This window comes from Phlebotomus argentipes, unplaced genomic scaffold (assembly GCF_947086385.1).
Source record: "Phlebotomus argentipes unplaced genomic scaffold, Phlebotomus argentipes genome assembly contig_5, whole genome shotgun sequence".
NCBI classification, from domain to species: domain Eukaryota; kingdom Metazoa; phylum Arthropoda; class Insecta; order Diptera; family Psychodidae; genus Phlebotomus; species Phlebotomus argentipes.
In genome coordinates, this window is record NW_026776165.1 from 6,347,218 (window position 1) to 6,364,640 (window position 17,423).

General features: G+C 39.3%; 1 protein-coding gene across 2 annotated transcripts; it reads right to left on the minus strand.

Moving 5' to 3' along the window:
• Positions 1–810: 810 nt before the first annotated feature.
• Positions 811–16,950, minus strand: LOC132256529 (failed axon connections). Of its 2 annotated transcripts, none has more exons than XM_059752996.1 (6): positions 16,046–16,950; positions 5,851–6,189; positions 4,522–4,659; positions 4,256–4,452; positions 3,823–3,922; positions 811–3,746 (listed from the first exon to the last, which is right to left on the minus strand). In XM_059752996.1, exons 1-6 carry the CDS (start codon positions 16,361–16,363, stop codon positions 3,690–3,692), a joined length of 1,149 nt encoding a protein of 382 aa, XP_059608979.1. In that variant the 5' UTR covers positions 16,364–16,950; the 3' UTR covers positions 811–3,689. The 2 variants fall into 2 exon arrangements, with proteins under 2 accessions (XP_059608979.1, XP_059608978.1); XM_059752995.1 differs by having other exon boundaries at positions 4,522–4,668.
• Between the last annotated feature and the right edge of the window lie 473 nt (positions 16,951–17,423).

Sequence of the window (17,423 nt, forward strand, 5' to 3'; positions counted from 1 at the left end):
CTGAGGCTGCTGAGACGACGAATTAGGGTTAAATCGAGGGTTAAATGGCGAACTCAAGGTTCCATTATTTCCCAAATATGCGATTCGAGTGAAAAAGAGGTAATATTTTCAAGTATTAATTAGTTTAGATGGTCTTGAAGACTTCCTTGCAGGTTTAGATGAATTAAATGATTAAAAAGCTTTGATTTCTATTGAGTTTTGCTGATATCAGAACAGCCATTAGTCGCTCTTTAGTCAATAATATTTATTCACTCAACTAATTTCGAGCAGCAGAAGAAGGTGAAGTTCTTAAATTGTCAAGTTATATGACAATTTTTAAGATGCCTCTGGTATTTCGGCAACATTTCAATTCGCTCGCGATGAAAGGATTATTAAATAAAGTGTCAAACATGCTGAAAACGCTTTGCAAATATAGAAAAAGACGGAAATTTCGCCTCCAAAAGCAGTTCATTGTTTAATCATCGCGACACAGAAAATACAGAATCCAAATTTGGAATAGATGAAAAATGCCAATTGAATCAATATTTCACGTCGCAAGTCTGGCAATTTCGAGTCAATTGGATTCTGCACAAGTTTCGCACTTCACTTTGAGTGGAAATTGGGTGGAAAATAGCTGCAAAATGCGAACTGTGAGATATTGCTGTGCCTTCCTGATCATTGTCTTCCTCTTGATTCTCATCTGAGTGCGCTTCAAAGGGTTTCCACAAGTGAGTGAAAATCACATCTTCAAGCCTCTTCTCTCGATCCTTAAATTGTCTGTCTTTTTTGCAGAATTCCTTCCTCGATGTGGCGATGAAACACGCGAAGATGTTCAAGAAATTTTCTTTTATTGACAATATTCCATGTAATACAGGTTACATTTATATTTTCTGGGTTGTTTAATTAATAATTATCATATTCAAGCTCACACTTAATCTATACTTTTTTTTGTGTGTTTCTTACTGAATCTCTCGTCGACTTGGCTTCCTTTCTTTTCTTTTCATCCTCTTGTCTTTTGCCAGCGAAAAAGAGTCACTAAAAAAAATACAGTGAGAAAAATCATATCCGCTGGTCAATTGCCTCTCTTATTTCTCATCCAATCAATCAATGAAAATAAAACATTGCAAAGAAATTAATATTTTTCTATGATATCATCCACAATTGTAATATCCTTTTTCCTTCCACATCGTCCCAATATAATTGTATAAGTGTATGAAACATTTAAAATGGATTAAACTTTTACGTGTCTATCAATTTACTTTAGTTCATTTATCAATATGTATATATAGTTCCAAAAATTTACCTACTAATTCTTTATTTATCCCATCTCTTTTACTTCATTTACCAATAATTTTATTTACCTTTCCGTCATAGCTTGTCATGCCGTTTTGTTTTTCTTTCATAGCAAAGTTGTTCTGATCGTCTTCTAGTTTTACTGCAAATATTTTGTTGATTATTTTTGCTCAATTATCGTCACAACATCTCTTTTTGGCATTTTCTATCATCATCATCATCATCATCATCGTCAATCCCACAAAGATTCTTAGTCGCAAAAAACACATTTAGAAAAGGGGGAATTTTGGTGTTTTCTCTCCATCTTCTTCCTCATCTCAATCGCGTGGGAGGGAAAATATGGGGGGAAAAAATGGGTCTTAATTTTGACATTCAATACGAAATTTCTTTTTTTCTAGCAAAATTCTTTGTCTTGAGCAAAAATAATGCAAAAGTTTCACAATCTCTCGCCTTAATTCAAGTTTTTTTTTCCACAAAAAAAAGAGAGAAAACAATTTTACAAATATTTTTTCCACTTTTATCCTCTTTTTTTTCAAAATACCCACCAATTTTTGTTCGTAAATTTAATCCTCTTTTTTTTAAACAAGTTTCAATATAATATATTTTTAAAAATACACATTATATCATTTTTTTATCTCTTCACTTTCTCTCATGTAAACAAATTTCCAACATTTCGTTTTTTTTTAATCCTTGCATTACTTCAGCGCTTCTCAACTTATATTCGCCTTCCTGCACGATCTTCAATGCTTCCGTGCGCGCGGAAGGAAATGAACAAATTCCCCTTCAAATATGGCGGCGTGGAGTTTTGTTTTCAGAAAACAAAACTCACTGTTTTCCTCGCGTCCATTTTATAGTTTCTATTTCCTTCGTCACTAAATGTCACTCTTTCATAATCCTTTCCTACTTCTTCTTATAGTGTTTAGTTTATATTCAAATTTTTTTTTCCATTAGAAAAACGAGTCTCTAGTAATATTTTCCATTTTTTTCATTTTAATCTTGAGAGTATTTCTTTATTTGTTTAATATTATATTTTACGCATTTTTTTTGATTTTCTCAAACATCTTTCACTTGTGTGTGTTTGGTTTACTATTTAAAAAAAAACAGAGCTTCTTGTTTCCTATTCACTTGATCTAAATTGTAAGTCTACTTCCAAAGGTTTATCCTTCTCTTTTAATCCTTTAATTCCTCAAATGTCTCACATGTCTTTCAGTGGGACGTTTGCGTATAAACCGTAGGAGAAAATCATAGCAAACAAACTTGAGAGAATGACTTTCTCGGTGCTTTTCACGCAAATTCTTTGAGCTTCCTTCCCGCAAAGTTTGCTAATTTCTATGGTTTTCATTTTGCTCTGTGTAAAGTTACTTTTGTAGAAAAACTTTGTCAAAAACCATTTGGCAGTGATTTTTTTCTCTTGTTTTCCCCGAAAAAAACAGACTTGATTTTTTGGTATTTTCGATTTTTATGCGGTGTTGAATGAATAGAAAGTAAAATCAAAGATCCCAAAGAAACAAAAAAATAAAACCTTTCAAAATCAAGTCTTTATTAAAAATTTGTTCATCAATTACAGCTTAATAAGAAAAAATCTCGTCAATGATTTCTTTTTTTTTCATTCACTATTTCTATTACACAAAAAAGAAGATCAATTTCTATAGAAGATTTTAAATGTCAGATTTTATGTGAATATTTTTCTATACATTTTTACTTATAAATCGGAAAAGACATTAAAAAAAAAACGAGAGAAAAAGTATTACAAAACGTTACAAAAAAAAACTCATTTGTCAGATGATTTGTGTGCAATACGAAAAAAAAATTGAAAATCCTTAAATTATCATGAAAAAATCCTTATGGTCGAGTTGTGAATACAATTTTACAGCAAGTTTTCATATTTCTGTTTTGTAAATTACATTTTTCTTAGCTCATAGAAACTGTATTCATTGCAAAAAAAAAGTATATAAAGGGCGGTTTTTCTTTATTACTTATGTTGAAAAAAAAATTCTGTGTTACATTCTATACAAAATAATATATATAATAAAAATATATAAAATAATTTCTATATAATTCCACAGAAAAAAATGTGTTGTCATGAGAATATTTTGTTTCCTAACGCACTATTTCTATGTATTTCGCTCATTATTATTTAAATTGCCATTTTGTTTCATTTCATTAATATGTAGAACCTCTCCAGAGTATCGACTTTTCCACTGTATGGGAAAAGAAGATCAAAAAAATTACTCTTCTTCAGTTTTGGAATCATCTCTAGTTATGGATTATCAAACCCTCCTCGCTTAAGCATTTGCCTAATTCAATCATCTAATGCTCCGCCTTCAATTCACTTCGTCATTCTTCTTCTACAGTAATAATTAAAAATGTTAATAAGAAAAACCATGTTTGTGCGTTTCTTCACGACATCCTCGCATTTACTTTGACTCCTCCTTCTCTTTGTTCTCCTCCACCTTTTCCGTCTTCTCGTCGGACTGCAAAAAAGGAAAGAGAGAGAGATGAAATGTTAATTTTCCCGAATAATTATTATTTCGAGTGTAATAATCTCACTTTGTCCTTTTCTAGCTCCTTCTCGATCTTCTCGGTTTCTGCGCTCTCCTGCTCGGTTTTCTTCTCAGTTTCACCTTCCTTGCCTTCCTTAGCCTCGGGTCTGGAAGTGAAATGATGAGGGAAGAATTAGGAAAAATGCCAGAGACTCATGAAAGCTTCTTGGATGAAATTGATCTGTGATAGTTCTTGTTTGGATTTTGATTCAACAAATAGAGAGATAAATAGGAAAATGATAGTTTTAGATGTTTTCCTTCAATATTCCAAATCTTTTGCTTAGTAAAAACATCAGAAAAGTCATTAATGTTTAAGCAAATTCCTGTTTTCTTGGTAAATTTACTGACATTTCTGAAGAAAGTACTGACAAAACTGACTAATTAGTCTTGCATATCACAAGAATCTCAATTAATACACGCAATATGATGATTTCACTCACTCTGGCTTTGGTAGATGTGCGTTCAAGTCCAGTTTGGTGCAGATCTCATCCCAGTCGGGGAAGCAGCGCTCCTTCATTCGCGAAACGTGGCCCACGAGATTGGGGCACGAGGCCGACATGAAGTCCCGCAGTGGCAAATTCACGTCTTTCGAGATGAAGTGGAGTTGCGAGAGGACGGCAAATGACACCACATCGAGCTGCGGAAGTGCAAAAGAGTGTGCAATTAGTGGGTTGAAATTGTGTGGGAGCGCGATGGAGGAACTCACAGTTGTTGGCTCGTCTCCGAAGAAGAATGGCTTGTCCGCGAGCATGTCAGAGAGCACCTTGAGGTCGTGCTTGCCGAACTCCTCGATCTCCTCCGGTTTGTGCACACCCATTCCTTGGGCTTTGACTTTCTTCGAACCCTGGAACCACTAAACGTGAGACAGGGATCAAACATTTACGATACATAGCGGATGAAATGGATTTTATTCATCATGCCTCGATTTCTTCTGCAATTTCTGCATGGTTCAATTGACAGAGAAGTGAAAAGAGGAAGAAGAAGAGTGTAGAAGACAACTCTGAAGACAGTATATGTATATATTTTGTTAATGATCTTGTCTTTTCTTTCTTCACATTTATTTTCTTTTTACATTCTTTCAAACACAGAGAGAGAGAGAGACAGAAAGAGAGAGAAAGGAAGAAAATCTCTCAGAAGCGGAAAAAGAGAGTTTCATTGCTTCTTCTTTTTGTTTTCTTTACGCGCACAACAAAAGATGTGTCATCATTCGAGAGAAATTTGTTAATAATTCTGTGTCAATGAGAATGATTGCGTGAGAATTAATGTAATTATGATTATTATGTCTTTGCTTAAAATCTTATATCCCATCCACTATCGTGTATTTTTGTCTACATTGCAATAAATATTGTTTTCATTCTTTTAAACTACATTTCACACACACATACACACTTGCAATTATTATTTTAGTTGGTAAGAAGATGGCTGAGGAGACAGACATGAGAGACCAGAAAGCAATTGAATTTCCTTCAATGTGTCCATAGGATTTCATTGCCCACAAAGCTCATATAATCGCGCAAGCAATATTAACACAAAACACTGCACACAGTTTTACTCAATGAACTCCAAATGAGAGGAATTTCTCTTGAAACTGATCCGAACAAAATTTTCTTCACTCGTAAACACAATAAGAGAAGAAGAAGAAAAAAATACCATGGAAAACAATGCCGATGTAACATTATGTACGTGAATTGAAAAAAAAATTAAAATAGAGTTTAGCTTATTTTGCACAAGATTCCAATCATGGATTCGCAAAGAGAGTCGTGAGTTAATTGAGCGTGAAAATTTATTTAAACTTTAAAGAGTTGGAAGTGCGTTTTAGAGGCTTTCGGACGCTTCTTTCACCCCCTTTTTTATGTTTCTCCCACTAGTAAATTGCAATTAAATTCAACGGGCGGCCCATTGTTCTCAGCCACTGAGCCATATTCGACTTGCCTTTCTGGTCAGTCATTCCGCAGAGGGAGAGCTTTAGCGGGGAAGAGAGAGGGTTGCCAGGCGGACGTGTGGGCGTGACAAAGATTGTAGAAATGGCACAAACCTTGCGTCCATAGGAGAACTTGAAGAAGAAGTTGAGGATGCCGTTGGGAATGCGCGTCCCCAGCGCGTGCTGCAGATTCACTTTGTAGCCCTTGAGCACGAGTTCGGGGAATTTGGTCCGCCACCAGAACAGCACCCACACGAGGTGGTTCTCAATCATCGAGACTGTGGCGTGAGCGATGTTCTTCTGCTCCTGTGTCAAGCCGGCGTCGATGTCCTGGTTGAACTTCTGTGTCAGCTCCTTGATGATGATGGCCGAGTCGGCGACCTCTTCGCCGTTTAGCTCGATAAACGGAAGGAGGCCCTTCTTGGAGCGGAACTTCGTCTTGTGATCCACATTCTAAGGGCGACAGAGAAGAAAACAGTCATTAGAAATGGCAAAGTAAGCATTACTATTACTGTTGTCTGCGACTTTCCAACAAATATCTACCGATTTGTGTCGACATTAGCAAATATTGCTTAAGAAATAAGGAAATTTACAGCTTAATAGCAAAAAATAAGTGTATCATAAGACTGTCTTTCTAAAGTCTAGTAGACTGTCTCAAGTAATGTCCATTAGATGTCACAAGATTGACTCCATTTCTGTCCTATGATAATATCAGATCGTCTTACGAAATCGCTATGAATGTCTATATTTTTAAAATATCACATTTTACGTAATTGAATCGAAAATTTAATCATTTTATCGGTCGAAACAACTCATTAACTAAACTCGCTAAGCGATAGCTGTGCTTCTCTGCACTCTGTACTGAATATGATTCTCGTTAAAGTACCCCAAAATGACTATTAGGCGTACAATCCTCGAGAATTACTCTCAAAATGTGTTTCCTTATCAGGAGCTCAGCAAGGAGGCCTGCGAAGGCCTGGGAAACACCCAAATTTTACGACTTTTCCCACAAATTTTCACTTTCATCGCCGAACGGGTCAGAAACATGAAACCTATCTCAGGGATAAATCTCACATTTCCATTGAGGACCACTTGAATCCTTCCGGGCTCGCATCGAATCGATTGCATGACTCACCCCATATTGATTTTTTCCCACCCACCCTCGTCGCAATGGAATGGACTTCTCCCGGGTCGTATTGAATGATAAAGTGGACAATTGTGAACTTGCCATGCGATCGTGCGGACAAAGATGGGCTATTTTGAGGGCTTCGCGTCGCCCTAATGATGTCATAAGGAGGAATTTTTTGGAGCGGCTTTCGCTGAGGGTGGCAAAAGTGGGTGTGCGATGTTATCCATTTTCTCTCCACCAGCCAAGAGCAATGAACTTCCTCGTGAGAGTGGAATTTCCCTCAAATGGGGTGGATATTTCCGGGAGGGTGACTCTCTCTCTCTCTCTTGCTCTCTTTCTGTGCCAACACCGAAGTGCAAAACAGAGGGATTATTCTGCAATTTTTCCGGCCCTCTCGCGCTGCAATTGTGAAATGCAAATTTTCCACCCCGACAAATCAATAGAGTGGAAGATTTTTCGGCTTCTCCACAGCAACACTGACGAGGGCGAGGAAAAATTGTTGGGTTGGGCGCCGGACTGGAAATTTCGATGTCGATGCTAATGTAAATTGATGGAAAATTCGTGATAAGCATTAATTTGCCGCACACAGAAAAAATATATTCATGTTTTCACTCCATATTTTTTTTTGCACGAAAAGGTGGCAAATTACCATTTTTGTGTGTCAAATTTTCTGGCTGCAAAATTGGTGGTGTTTTCCTCACAATCTCGTGTGGGAAATCTGCCGCTCACTCTCTCTCTCTCTCTCTCGGCCCACTCGTGCTGCAATCGGGAAAACTCTTGCACTGTGGGTGGGAAAGTGTTGGCGAAATGTTCGCGACGTTGCCAGGGCAACAAGCTGGATATCCTGGCTCTTTCGCTCCTGCTCTCACTCGGGAAAATGGATCAATATGCCGACGAGAGCCACAGAATGCCGGGTGAGATGCTCCCAAAACAGCCTGACGAAGAGGCGGCGAGCATTGCCAACTGTGAGAACGGCTTTAGCCTATTTCCAAGCTCAGCGGATTTGTTTAAGGTGGAACTCTTCAACATTGAGGGTGATTTTGAGAGATTACGGAACAATAGCAAGCAAATTCGTGACGTATCTTAAGATTAGCTCATTAGATCAATGCCAAGTGACTCCAGCTTGAGGAGCCTCTGAGAGATGTCTTTCAAGTAGATTTCAAAGAAAGTTAAGCAATTTCTATCACTAATTTAACCTTAATTTGACACATTTTTAAGCAAATTTTCACTGCAATCAATCTGTGACGTTTTAGATATGAAAAAGCTTAGAAAAATACAAGTAAAATACTCAATAAATTATGTGTCAAACATGTTTCTGTATAAATACTGACTTTTTGGCTTACAACAGTTATATTTGGATGCGACCTTTGTTTTTGAGACCAACGAAGTGTTAATAACGAATGTATTTACTTTTTTCGGTAAATACTGTCGTTTCATCACATTTTCCCACAAAACTCCGAACAAGGCTAGAAGTTGAGAATCTTTTGAGGACAATTCCCACTTTTGGCCACGCACAGGATGATTTGCAGAGAAGACATTCTACAATTTCGTTTCGCAATATTCCTCTATGCACACAAATGCAAGCAAACACAAAGTCGATGGAGAGGAAGTAAATGAAAAAAAATGTTAGGCTCGATAGTGCGGGAAAAAAGTGTAATTATCTCAGAAATGTCGCTGTAAAACGTCAATACGGTGATTCATGCAAATTCTTCGCAAAGAGGAGAAACAATGTTACAGAGTGCGCAGAGCAGAAAATATGTTACGCAAATACTTTAGTATATCAATTTCTATTACAGTGATTAATCACCATTGCAACAATGGTTTGTTAATGGATGTTGTTGGATGAAAAAAATGCAGCTCTGGCGAAGATGAATTTGCCATTGAACACTCCTCAGGCGCGGAATGCCTCCCAATATTGGTCTTTCTAATTAATATTCTAGACAATGTTGTGTCGTGCAGAGAAAAATATTTCCTTCCGCAAATTGACACAAATACACCATCGAGAGTGTCTCTGATGGGAATTTCTAAACAGGTGTTTGCCCATAAATTTGCATTGTCAATAAGATCTCCTCTTGCTCAGCGCATATCTCAAAACGTGTGACGTTGAGAAATATGTATGTGATTGAGAGGGAAAATATGCGGCTGAAGTTGAGGTGGAGAAGAAAAAAACCAATCACAAATTGTGCACTTTGGTCCCCATTCAATTGGCCTTAAAACACCCCCAAAAATTCTACCTAAAATATCTTTTAATTTAATCAACTCTTGAAGGCTTCGTGATGAAGTTTTCACCGCGAAACGTGAGAATTGAGTGGCGGTGGAAAATAAAAACCTCCCCACAAATATCATTTTTCAGCCTCACCTCAGCGGAATCTGGCTGACTCAAGAGTGGCAGCGAGAAGTCCTGTGGTTTGGCACACAAGGAAGAATGTCAGGGAAAAAACCTCGCCTCGGGCGTGGCTGAAAATCATTCAGTGAGCCTCCCCCCACCCCTTAGTCTAATTAATTTTCACCCCTCAGCCTTTCCGCCGCTGCGAGGGTGGAAAGACGGAGAGATGGCCATAGAAAGGAATGTGATTGAGGAGAAGCAGCCACGAGAATTCGTCTAGACGCACATTTTGAGGGGGAGAAAAAAAGGGCGCGAAAATGGGTGAGGCGCGCGCGGCTGTTTGATTTATTAATTACTATTTGTAATAATTCCAGTCGCCTTTCGTGAACTTTCTTCAGAATTTTCACACAATTCTCCGCCACTTTCAGTCTCGTTATCACAATTCAAATTTCCGGTGAAGAAAGCCTGTGTTTTTTCTGCTTATTCACTCTTCTAAAGAATCACACAAGTTTTTGTGCCTTCGATTGAGATGTTGTGAAATAAGCCGCGCTTTAGCACTTGTTTGGAAAAACTCGTGAGGAAAAATCACGAGGCTCTCGAGAGGAAATTGCATTTCGAAATTGGACATTCTGCACCATGTTTCTCTCGTCTCACAGCATCGCGCGCGATCAAAAGACTCTCGGGCTCAAGTTGTGCGACAGAGAAATCCCGCGCGCAACTATGAAATGTGAAATGAAATTTCAGTCTCGAATGTAATCAAAAAGTTTCTGTGTTTCCGTTTCAAATGTCATGTTTTATGACTGTTTTGCTCCAACTCTCGGACACACTGGAAAATTGTGTCAATCTCTTTCCTCTCACCAGAAAGAGAGGGTTTTTCATTGTGGACAAAAGAGGAAGATGAGATGTGGCGGAATAACCTCCCAAGTGCCTCATTAATTATCTTCTCAATTTCTTCGATAAACAGACACCATTTGTGTTTGTCTCACACAGCCACTCCAAATTCAACCATATTCAGTTACATTTTAATTTACATACGAAATGTGCTCGAGTTTCCCTCACATTTTCAATGCTCTTGCCTCAATCTTAATAATTTTACGATTTACTCTCAGAGGAAGTTGTAAAAAAGAGACACAATTCTCGCCTCTACTTTTCACGACTGCCTGGAAAATCTTCGAAAACGAATTGGAGTTTGAATTCGTCCCTGGAGCTGAATTTCCGCATACAAATTAATACAAATCATAGGGCAAATTGAGGCATTTTGGCACAGAAGTGAGACACGATTCAACTGTAATAAATGAGCCACAAATGCCCTCTTTTTCCCTACATCTATGAATTTACTTGAAATATTCCATATTCTTCGCCGCTGATCTCACTTTCCCACTTTCAAGAAACAATAAAATAAAACAAGACAGTTACAATAAGCCATATTGCTGAAGAGGTACATTTCTGCATGCTTCTGCTCACTATCATTCCAAGACTCTTCTCATGAATTTGAAAGCATAACAAAAAGCACAATTTGCACCAATTTCTGAACAATGTTTGTCTCTCTCTCTGGACATTTTCCACCTAAACTTTAATTGGACACAAAGACATAAGAGTTTTATGATTGTGCGACCAAAGATTCTGCTTTACAGCAAAGAGAAAAGAAAAATAAGCTGCAAAAACGTGTGGCGCAATTGTGATTTGCCGTGGCAGGAATGAATTTTTTTTCGGACTTCTTTTGCGTGCCAATGAAGACGAGTTTCTATTATTCCGTGTCATAATTAGACAATCAAATTGTCAACTCATAATTATTTCCAGTCTCACCGCATTGAAATGCATGCATGGAAGGAATGTTGCATAAGCGCGGTTAGTTGTTGGCATTCCAGCACATATTAGATATCTTTGCATATTGAGTCAACTTTAATTATCAGTCGGATGGAATTTTAAATATTTCTCAGGAGAAGTTATATTCCAATCTTGTCTTCGACATTGGCCAATCCGACTGGTGTGTCTCAGGCTCTTGTTATTGGAGTGAATTTCTCGCATGGAGACTCTACTCGACACGTGCACAAAATGCGGGGCAATTTTCACAATTCATCTCTCGAAAATGAAAATTGAATTGGCCAAAAAGCAGTGGCCAAAGAGAGTGTGTCTATTTTTGGGAAGCTCTGCCATCTCTCACCCACATTCGGCGCAAGAGATCGTGACAAGAGCCCCCAAAGAGTCACGCTATCGCCTAGACGAGCGTCGGAAAAAAATAATATTGAGTGGAAAAATTTTCCTCCACCTTAATTGGGAATATTAATTTGCCAACTAATTGGATATACGTTATATTTTTAGGTGTGTTTTCTTGAATCACACTTTATCAGATATTTCTCAAGAAAAAAATGCCATCCAAGTGATGGCGCGACGAGATCACACAGAATGTAAACTTGAGAGTGAGATTCGTAAATATTCGTGATTTTGTGGCAAACACTGCGACCTTCCAAGACCACCAGAAAGTCACGTAAATCGACTGGACAGAATCAAAACACAGCGCGCGCCAGTCCTAATGAGAATATCACCAACGCATGAGAGTGATTTGGAAAAGTTGTGTACGCTTCACGGGGTGCAATTCAAACACCAGCGATGCGTGTTTACGCTGAACGATGCCAAATACACTTCACGCAAAGCAGATTTTATTTACACCTCTCGCGCCTCGATGACGTCAGTTTGGATCTCTGGCAGCGAATGCGTGGAAAGCCAAAGGGATCGTCGCACGAGGAAAAAGCACTAAATATTTATTCTTGCACATCACTCGCCGGAAAAATTATTGGGCTCACAAGCGGAGCTTGAGACAGAGTCTGAGGAGAGGAAGAAGAAGAAAAAAAAACACCCTAATTGTTTTCCCATAAATCACTCGCTTCGGCGGTAAATAAAATTGAAGCGATCGTCTGCATTTCAATGACGAGATTTAATTACGCGTAGAAAACACATTTAGACACACTATAAAGCGAGACACTCCTTAGAGCTTGACTTTTATTGTTTGTCTCCAATCACGCAATCATAAACAGTCTTCAAACTCCCTCAAGAGTGTCCCTAAAATCACTCATGCAACTGCAATGCTAAATGTGCTGAAGAATGAGTCGCTAATATGTTTTATTACAATAAAAGTGAAATATGTTCTAGTATTCTTATTTACTTTGCATTTTAATTAAAATAGAAATCAATAATTATGCCATGCGCACAAAAATACAATCAAAATTACAAATTTCGCCCGAATTATGGAGAAATATTTCATAGAAAAATCATTTAAAACGCGTTTTCAGCGCAATTTATCACTTTTACGCTGAACAAAATTAAAATAATACATTTTAAACATTGTTCGTGCTTCGAACTTGTGAAAATCACGATCAAAATCGATCAAAAGCAAGTTGATTTTCGCATGAAAATCTAATAATTCTTCACATTTCTATTTTTAAGTGCGCCAAGGAGCACTTGAAGCAAATTTTTATCGAGATTTTGAGCATGAAATAATTTCCATGGAGTCTTCGGAGACGGAAAGCTCCTTTGTTGCCCATCGTGGCCATTCTGTCTCTGTCGCGAGCAGAAAAAGCTCACCAGCATCATTGAAAAAAACACCCAAATATCAACTTGCGCAGGTGGTTTGTCTCACTTGGCGTGAGCAAAAAAGCTGCGTGATTCATTTTGGTGCGGAATTTTATACTACTTTATTATGTATATCGATAACCTTCAGAGTCAAACGCGTTATTTTTTCTAGTCTTCAGCAAAATAGTCTCAATACTTTTTTTCCTGCCGCATGTTTGTTTTTTTTTTCTTTTGGAGGGAAGCAAAGACAATTTGCGCGTCTTTTGAGGACAGAAACACTTTAGTGGCGCGGATTCCAGAGCCAATTGAACATATGTTCGCCGTTTGTTGAGTTGCGAGAAGGAGTCAATAAACTATTGACATCTGTGCGTCAATTAGTGTCAATTTGGACTTTAAATTGAATTCCATGTGCATTTTGCAAAATGTTCATTCACTCTTCCGCATTTCGTGTATCTGCGCGAATTAAAAGCTTATTATTAAACATTATTTTCAAAAAGAAGTATAATTTCTGCTCTACATAGAAAGTTGATCTGAATTCTTTCTCTCTCAGCTGGAGAATTAAATCCAATTTAGTGAATGAAATGTACACAAAAACCGAACAACAAATTTATTGTTAATACCCGCACTTATTTAAATGGATTATTAATTTATGCGGGGCAGAAAATTCTTCAATATTTCATGTTTTTTCCCGCTCTCTCTCTCACACACACACGTCTTGTGGTGGAAATTTATGATGGAATTACACGCTGTTCGCGCTTGTCGTGCATGAGAGTGAATTTTTGCTGGCGCGAAGAGAGAGAAGGGAGAATCATATTCATAGGGGCCAACACCAATTACCCAATTTTCTGACCTTTGCCACAATCAAATGGATTTGGCTTCGAGAGTGTATGATTTCCTCCCAGCGAAAGACGCACTCGAGAAGCCCTCGAGACTATTTTTAGGTCTGATTTTCACCCCCCGACTCCGTGTGGGTGGAAAAATGCTACAGCCAGAGACACAATTGCGTGCCATTTTGGGAAGTGAACAAGCAATTCTTTCAGCACTTCGCCATGGAATTAAATAATTTTTCATCCATTTCTTCTTGTGCTATACAACCAAAGATGCACTGTGGCAGCAGAATCATCAATTTAACTGAAACACCATTAACCCATTTACGCATTCAGTGTGAGAGAGATGAAGAGAAAGATGGAAAAGTAAGAGAGCTGTGCCTTTGTTGAAGATGATTTTCACTGCAAAAATTAGTCAAATTCCACAAGATCAGAGCTTTGGTCTCTTCGCGTATTTAATACCACATTATATAGTCATATATTATACTCTTTTCCCTCACACTGTGTGTTTTTCTTTCTGTTCGCTCAAATGCAGGTCATTAAACCGCATCGTCTTTATTCATTCAATTGCCTTAAGACTCACGCACACAAACATGACAGAAATTCAGCCACTATTATTGAGATCTTTAACCACTCTTTTTCCTCCACTTTGCAATTTTCCGTCCTTCTGATTTTTAATGGCGCCAAAAGCGCCACTTGGCAATTTCTCATGCGATTCTCACCGCCGCCACTCGCAAAACCTCCCCTCGCTCTGGACATTCAATTAATTTTTAATCCCCCTGTGAAAACGAGCGTGTTTCATTGAACTTTCCGGCATTTCTGCCTAAATTATTGATTATTCAATTAATGCTGAACTTGATGGGACATTTCACAGCCTGTCCTTTTCTATTGTCCCTCATCAAAGTGTTTCTCGGGCGTGATTCGCCCCATTTTTTTCGGTGTCACCGGAAAAAGAACGCAATCGTCAATTGCCAAAGAAGAAAAATCCCTTTAAGTCACATCAATTGTCGTTGACAAATTACCAGAGATTCAATTGCGTGCATTCATTGTTGAGTTGGAGAATATAGATAGAAAAAAAAGCTTTAAGACGTACAAAAGATTGTTGAAAGCCTCAAAACTTCAGATAAATTACTGAACAAAGTCAGAAAGTGCAATTAAACTTCTCCTTTCAGTACTTAAATGACTTTCAACGTCTTACAACACTGCAAAACTGCAGAAAGTTTTGTCATGACCTAAAGAAAAACGATATTTTGGAGAGAAAATAGATCAAAGAGCTCTTAAAAGAGAATTATAAAACTGATTGGTAGTATTAATTTGTGGGTTTTTTTTTGCATATATCAACATTTTTGCCAATCTGCTTCTTTCCAGATAGTCTGCAATCTTATTTTGATTTCTGCCTACAAATCTTGAGCTTCGTGATTAATTTCTGTATACATTTTCTTATTGCTTTCTCAAAAATTTCAGCTGCAGAAGCAACTTCTTATCCCAATCGTCTCTCATTCCCTGCACTCGTCTCTTCGCCCGCGGAGCAGAGAGACATAAAGAGCCTGCCCTTTGCTCTCATATCAATTTAATGGCTGAAGAATCTCATTTCGAATGTTTGTTGTATTTATCAAATGATTGAGTGGCTCGCAGAAGGCGCGCAACTCTCTCGAGAAATGTCTTACAAATACTACAGTTGCTCCACCACAATCTCTTGCCCGCTCCGCGCGCCAAATCATCACCCGTGAATAAACATGGTTAAAAAATTGTTGCTTCGCCCAAATAATCAAGAAATAAACACAAATATACACCACAAATGAACAATGAATCGCTCTTCTTCTCGGCGCGCGGGGGAAAAATCAAATATTTATACTATCTTGCAAGCGCGCGTATCTCTCTTTTTTTTTACACTTTTGAGCGTATATCGATGATTGTGATTGAGCCCAACGAGTTTTTGGTCAACTTTTCCTAGCCCGAGAGCAACTCTGTGCGACATCGCGTGTGCAGCAAAGTGGCAACACCGTACGAAGAGCTCGATGGCACCGCATGAGGGAAAAAACAACACAACACCGATGGTTCATGGCTGGCCATGATCACTTCTTCATCTCTCTCTCTCTCTCTCCCTCTCGCTCTCTTCGTCTTTCGCACACGAGAAAACGGCCCGTGATCGACACACACGGGAAGTGACGAATTCTTGCGCGCGATTTCGGGAGATGAAATCGGGGATTGATCTGAGACTGTGCAGGGGTTGGTCTAACCACCCACAGCCGTGTGAAAATCAACCCCACCCAAGGCTGCGCTGCGCGAACGCGGGGCTCTTTTTATACATACACTTTTGAGAAAGTTCGCAGAGTGTATCTGGGATTTTATGCGAGATTTGCACGATTTGTGTGCACTTGGTGTGGGCGAAAACGGTCATTTTCTCTCTTGGCCGATGTTTAGCACAAGAGCGGCGCGCAAGAGCGTGAAAATTACCTCGTATTTGAGAGCAGCCAGACGCAGCCATGTCTCGACTTTGAGACAGTACGGGGACAATGATGGCAGCAACGGTGTCCTGGAGAACTGGTACAGATACACCACATCCTTGTCGAAGTTGGCCTTATGCACGCTGTACTTGACCGGCGGCTCGGGCTTGGCCGCGGCCGCCTCCGTATGATTGTCGGCGTTGTTCTGGCCACCGCCCTCCGCTTTCTGTTCCTCCGCCGCCGCGCCGGCCGCGGTCTCCTCCTTCTTCTCCACGGGCGCCGTCTCCTCCACCACTGGGTTCTGCTTGTTATCAACTTCTCCGGCCATCTTCACACTTTTCCCTCTTTTTCACAATCAAACTCTGCAAATCGGCGTCTCTCTTCAGCACACTCCTCGGCTTTCTGCACGACGCTCTTCTGCCTGCCTTTGCGGTAGAATTAAAAACCCGGTGGCGTCGTTTTTCGTGTTCACACACAGTGTTAAATCTCTCCCTTCAGGAAACGCACACAACTATACTTATTTATTACTGAGAAAAGTCGCCCCTAAAAACTCTCCAAAGTACCAATATGGCCGGTATTTTACACTCAAATATAATTTCAACTTGAATGCACCCAGAAAAACTCTCCTTTTTTTGCTTCTCCCTTCACAAAATGCAGAGAGAGAAAAAATGTTGTAGAAAAAAATCCAGCGAGTCTCAGAATCACCACGGAATTTTTTTTGTCAGTTTTCCGCTCTTTTCTCTTATCCCGGCAAAATATCGCGATTTCTTCACCGGCAGAGATTTCGAGTCGCGCGACTTGAGTAAAATCGACACGGAAAGATTTGTTGGGCAAAAAATTCAATGGGAAATCTCACAGTGAAGAGATGCACAGAAACGCGTCTTTCTAACACAAGACCAACTTCACAAATGGCCTCACGGCTTTGTGTAGACTTTTCTCAGCATAAGAGATGCCACGCGCGCCTGTGTGCGTCAGCCTGGAGAAGTACACAAATGCGCTCTCGGTGGGGGAAAAGTCTCCGCTGCGGGGCATTTAAAAAGTGCATACTCTGGCACGGTGTGTGCGCGTTGAGTGGAGACTTTGCGCCGAAGATCTCTCCACAGCCCATGAATTACAAAATGTAGCCATCATGCAATTTGGCTTTGTGCCTCTCTTTGTCACAGAATGTGCGGGAAGAGTGTGCAGCAGAGCGTAAATTGAGCGGGGAAGTTGTCTCCACGCCGCGCTGAAGATGTCTCCAAATTGTGAGCCATCTCTCTCGGATCTGCGCCTCTGAGCGCGCAAGAGAGCAAAAGAGATGAGAGATGCTTCAGGACACACTGTTCTCAGTAGGGTGCGGCCTCGCACACCAACAGCCGAGTCTCCAAGAGTTTGCTACACTTCTTTGT

Bases quoted from the DNA above. Each gene is read 5' to 3' on its own strand.
- LOC132256529 (XM_059752995.1), bottom strand. From the start codon at position 16,363: ATGGCCGGAGAAGTTGATAACAAGCAGAACCCAGTGGTGGAGGAGACG. The intron at 6,190-16,045 runs GTAATTTTCACG...TGTCGCCCTTAG, and splicing joins TGGCTGCTCTCAAATACGAG to AATGTGGATCACAAGACGAA. The intron at 4,453-4,521 runs GTGAGTTCCTCC...GCACTTCCGCAG, and splicing joins TCGGAGACGAGCCAACAACT to CTCGATGTGGTGTCATTTGC.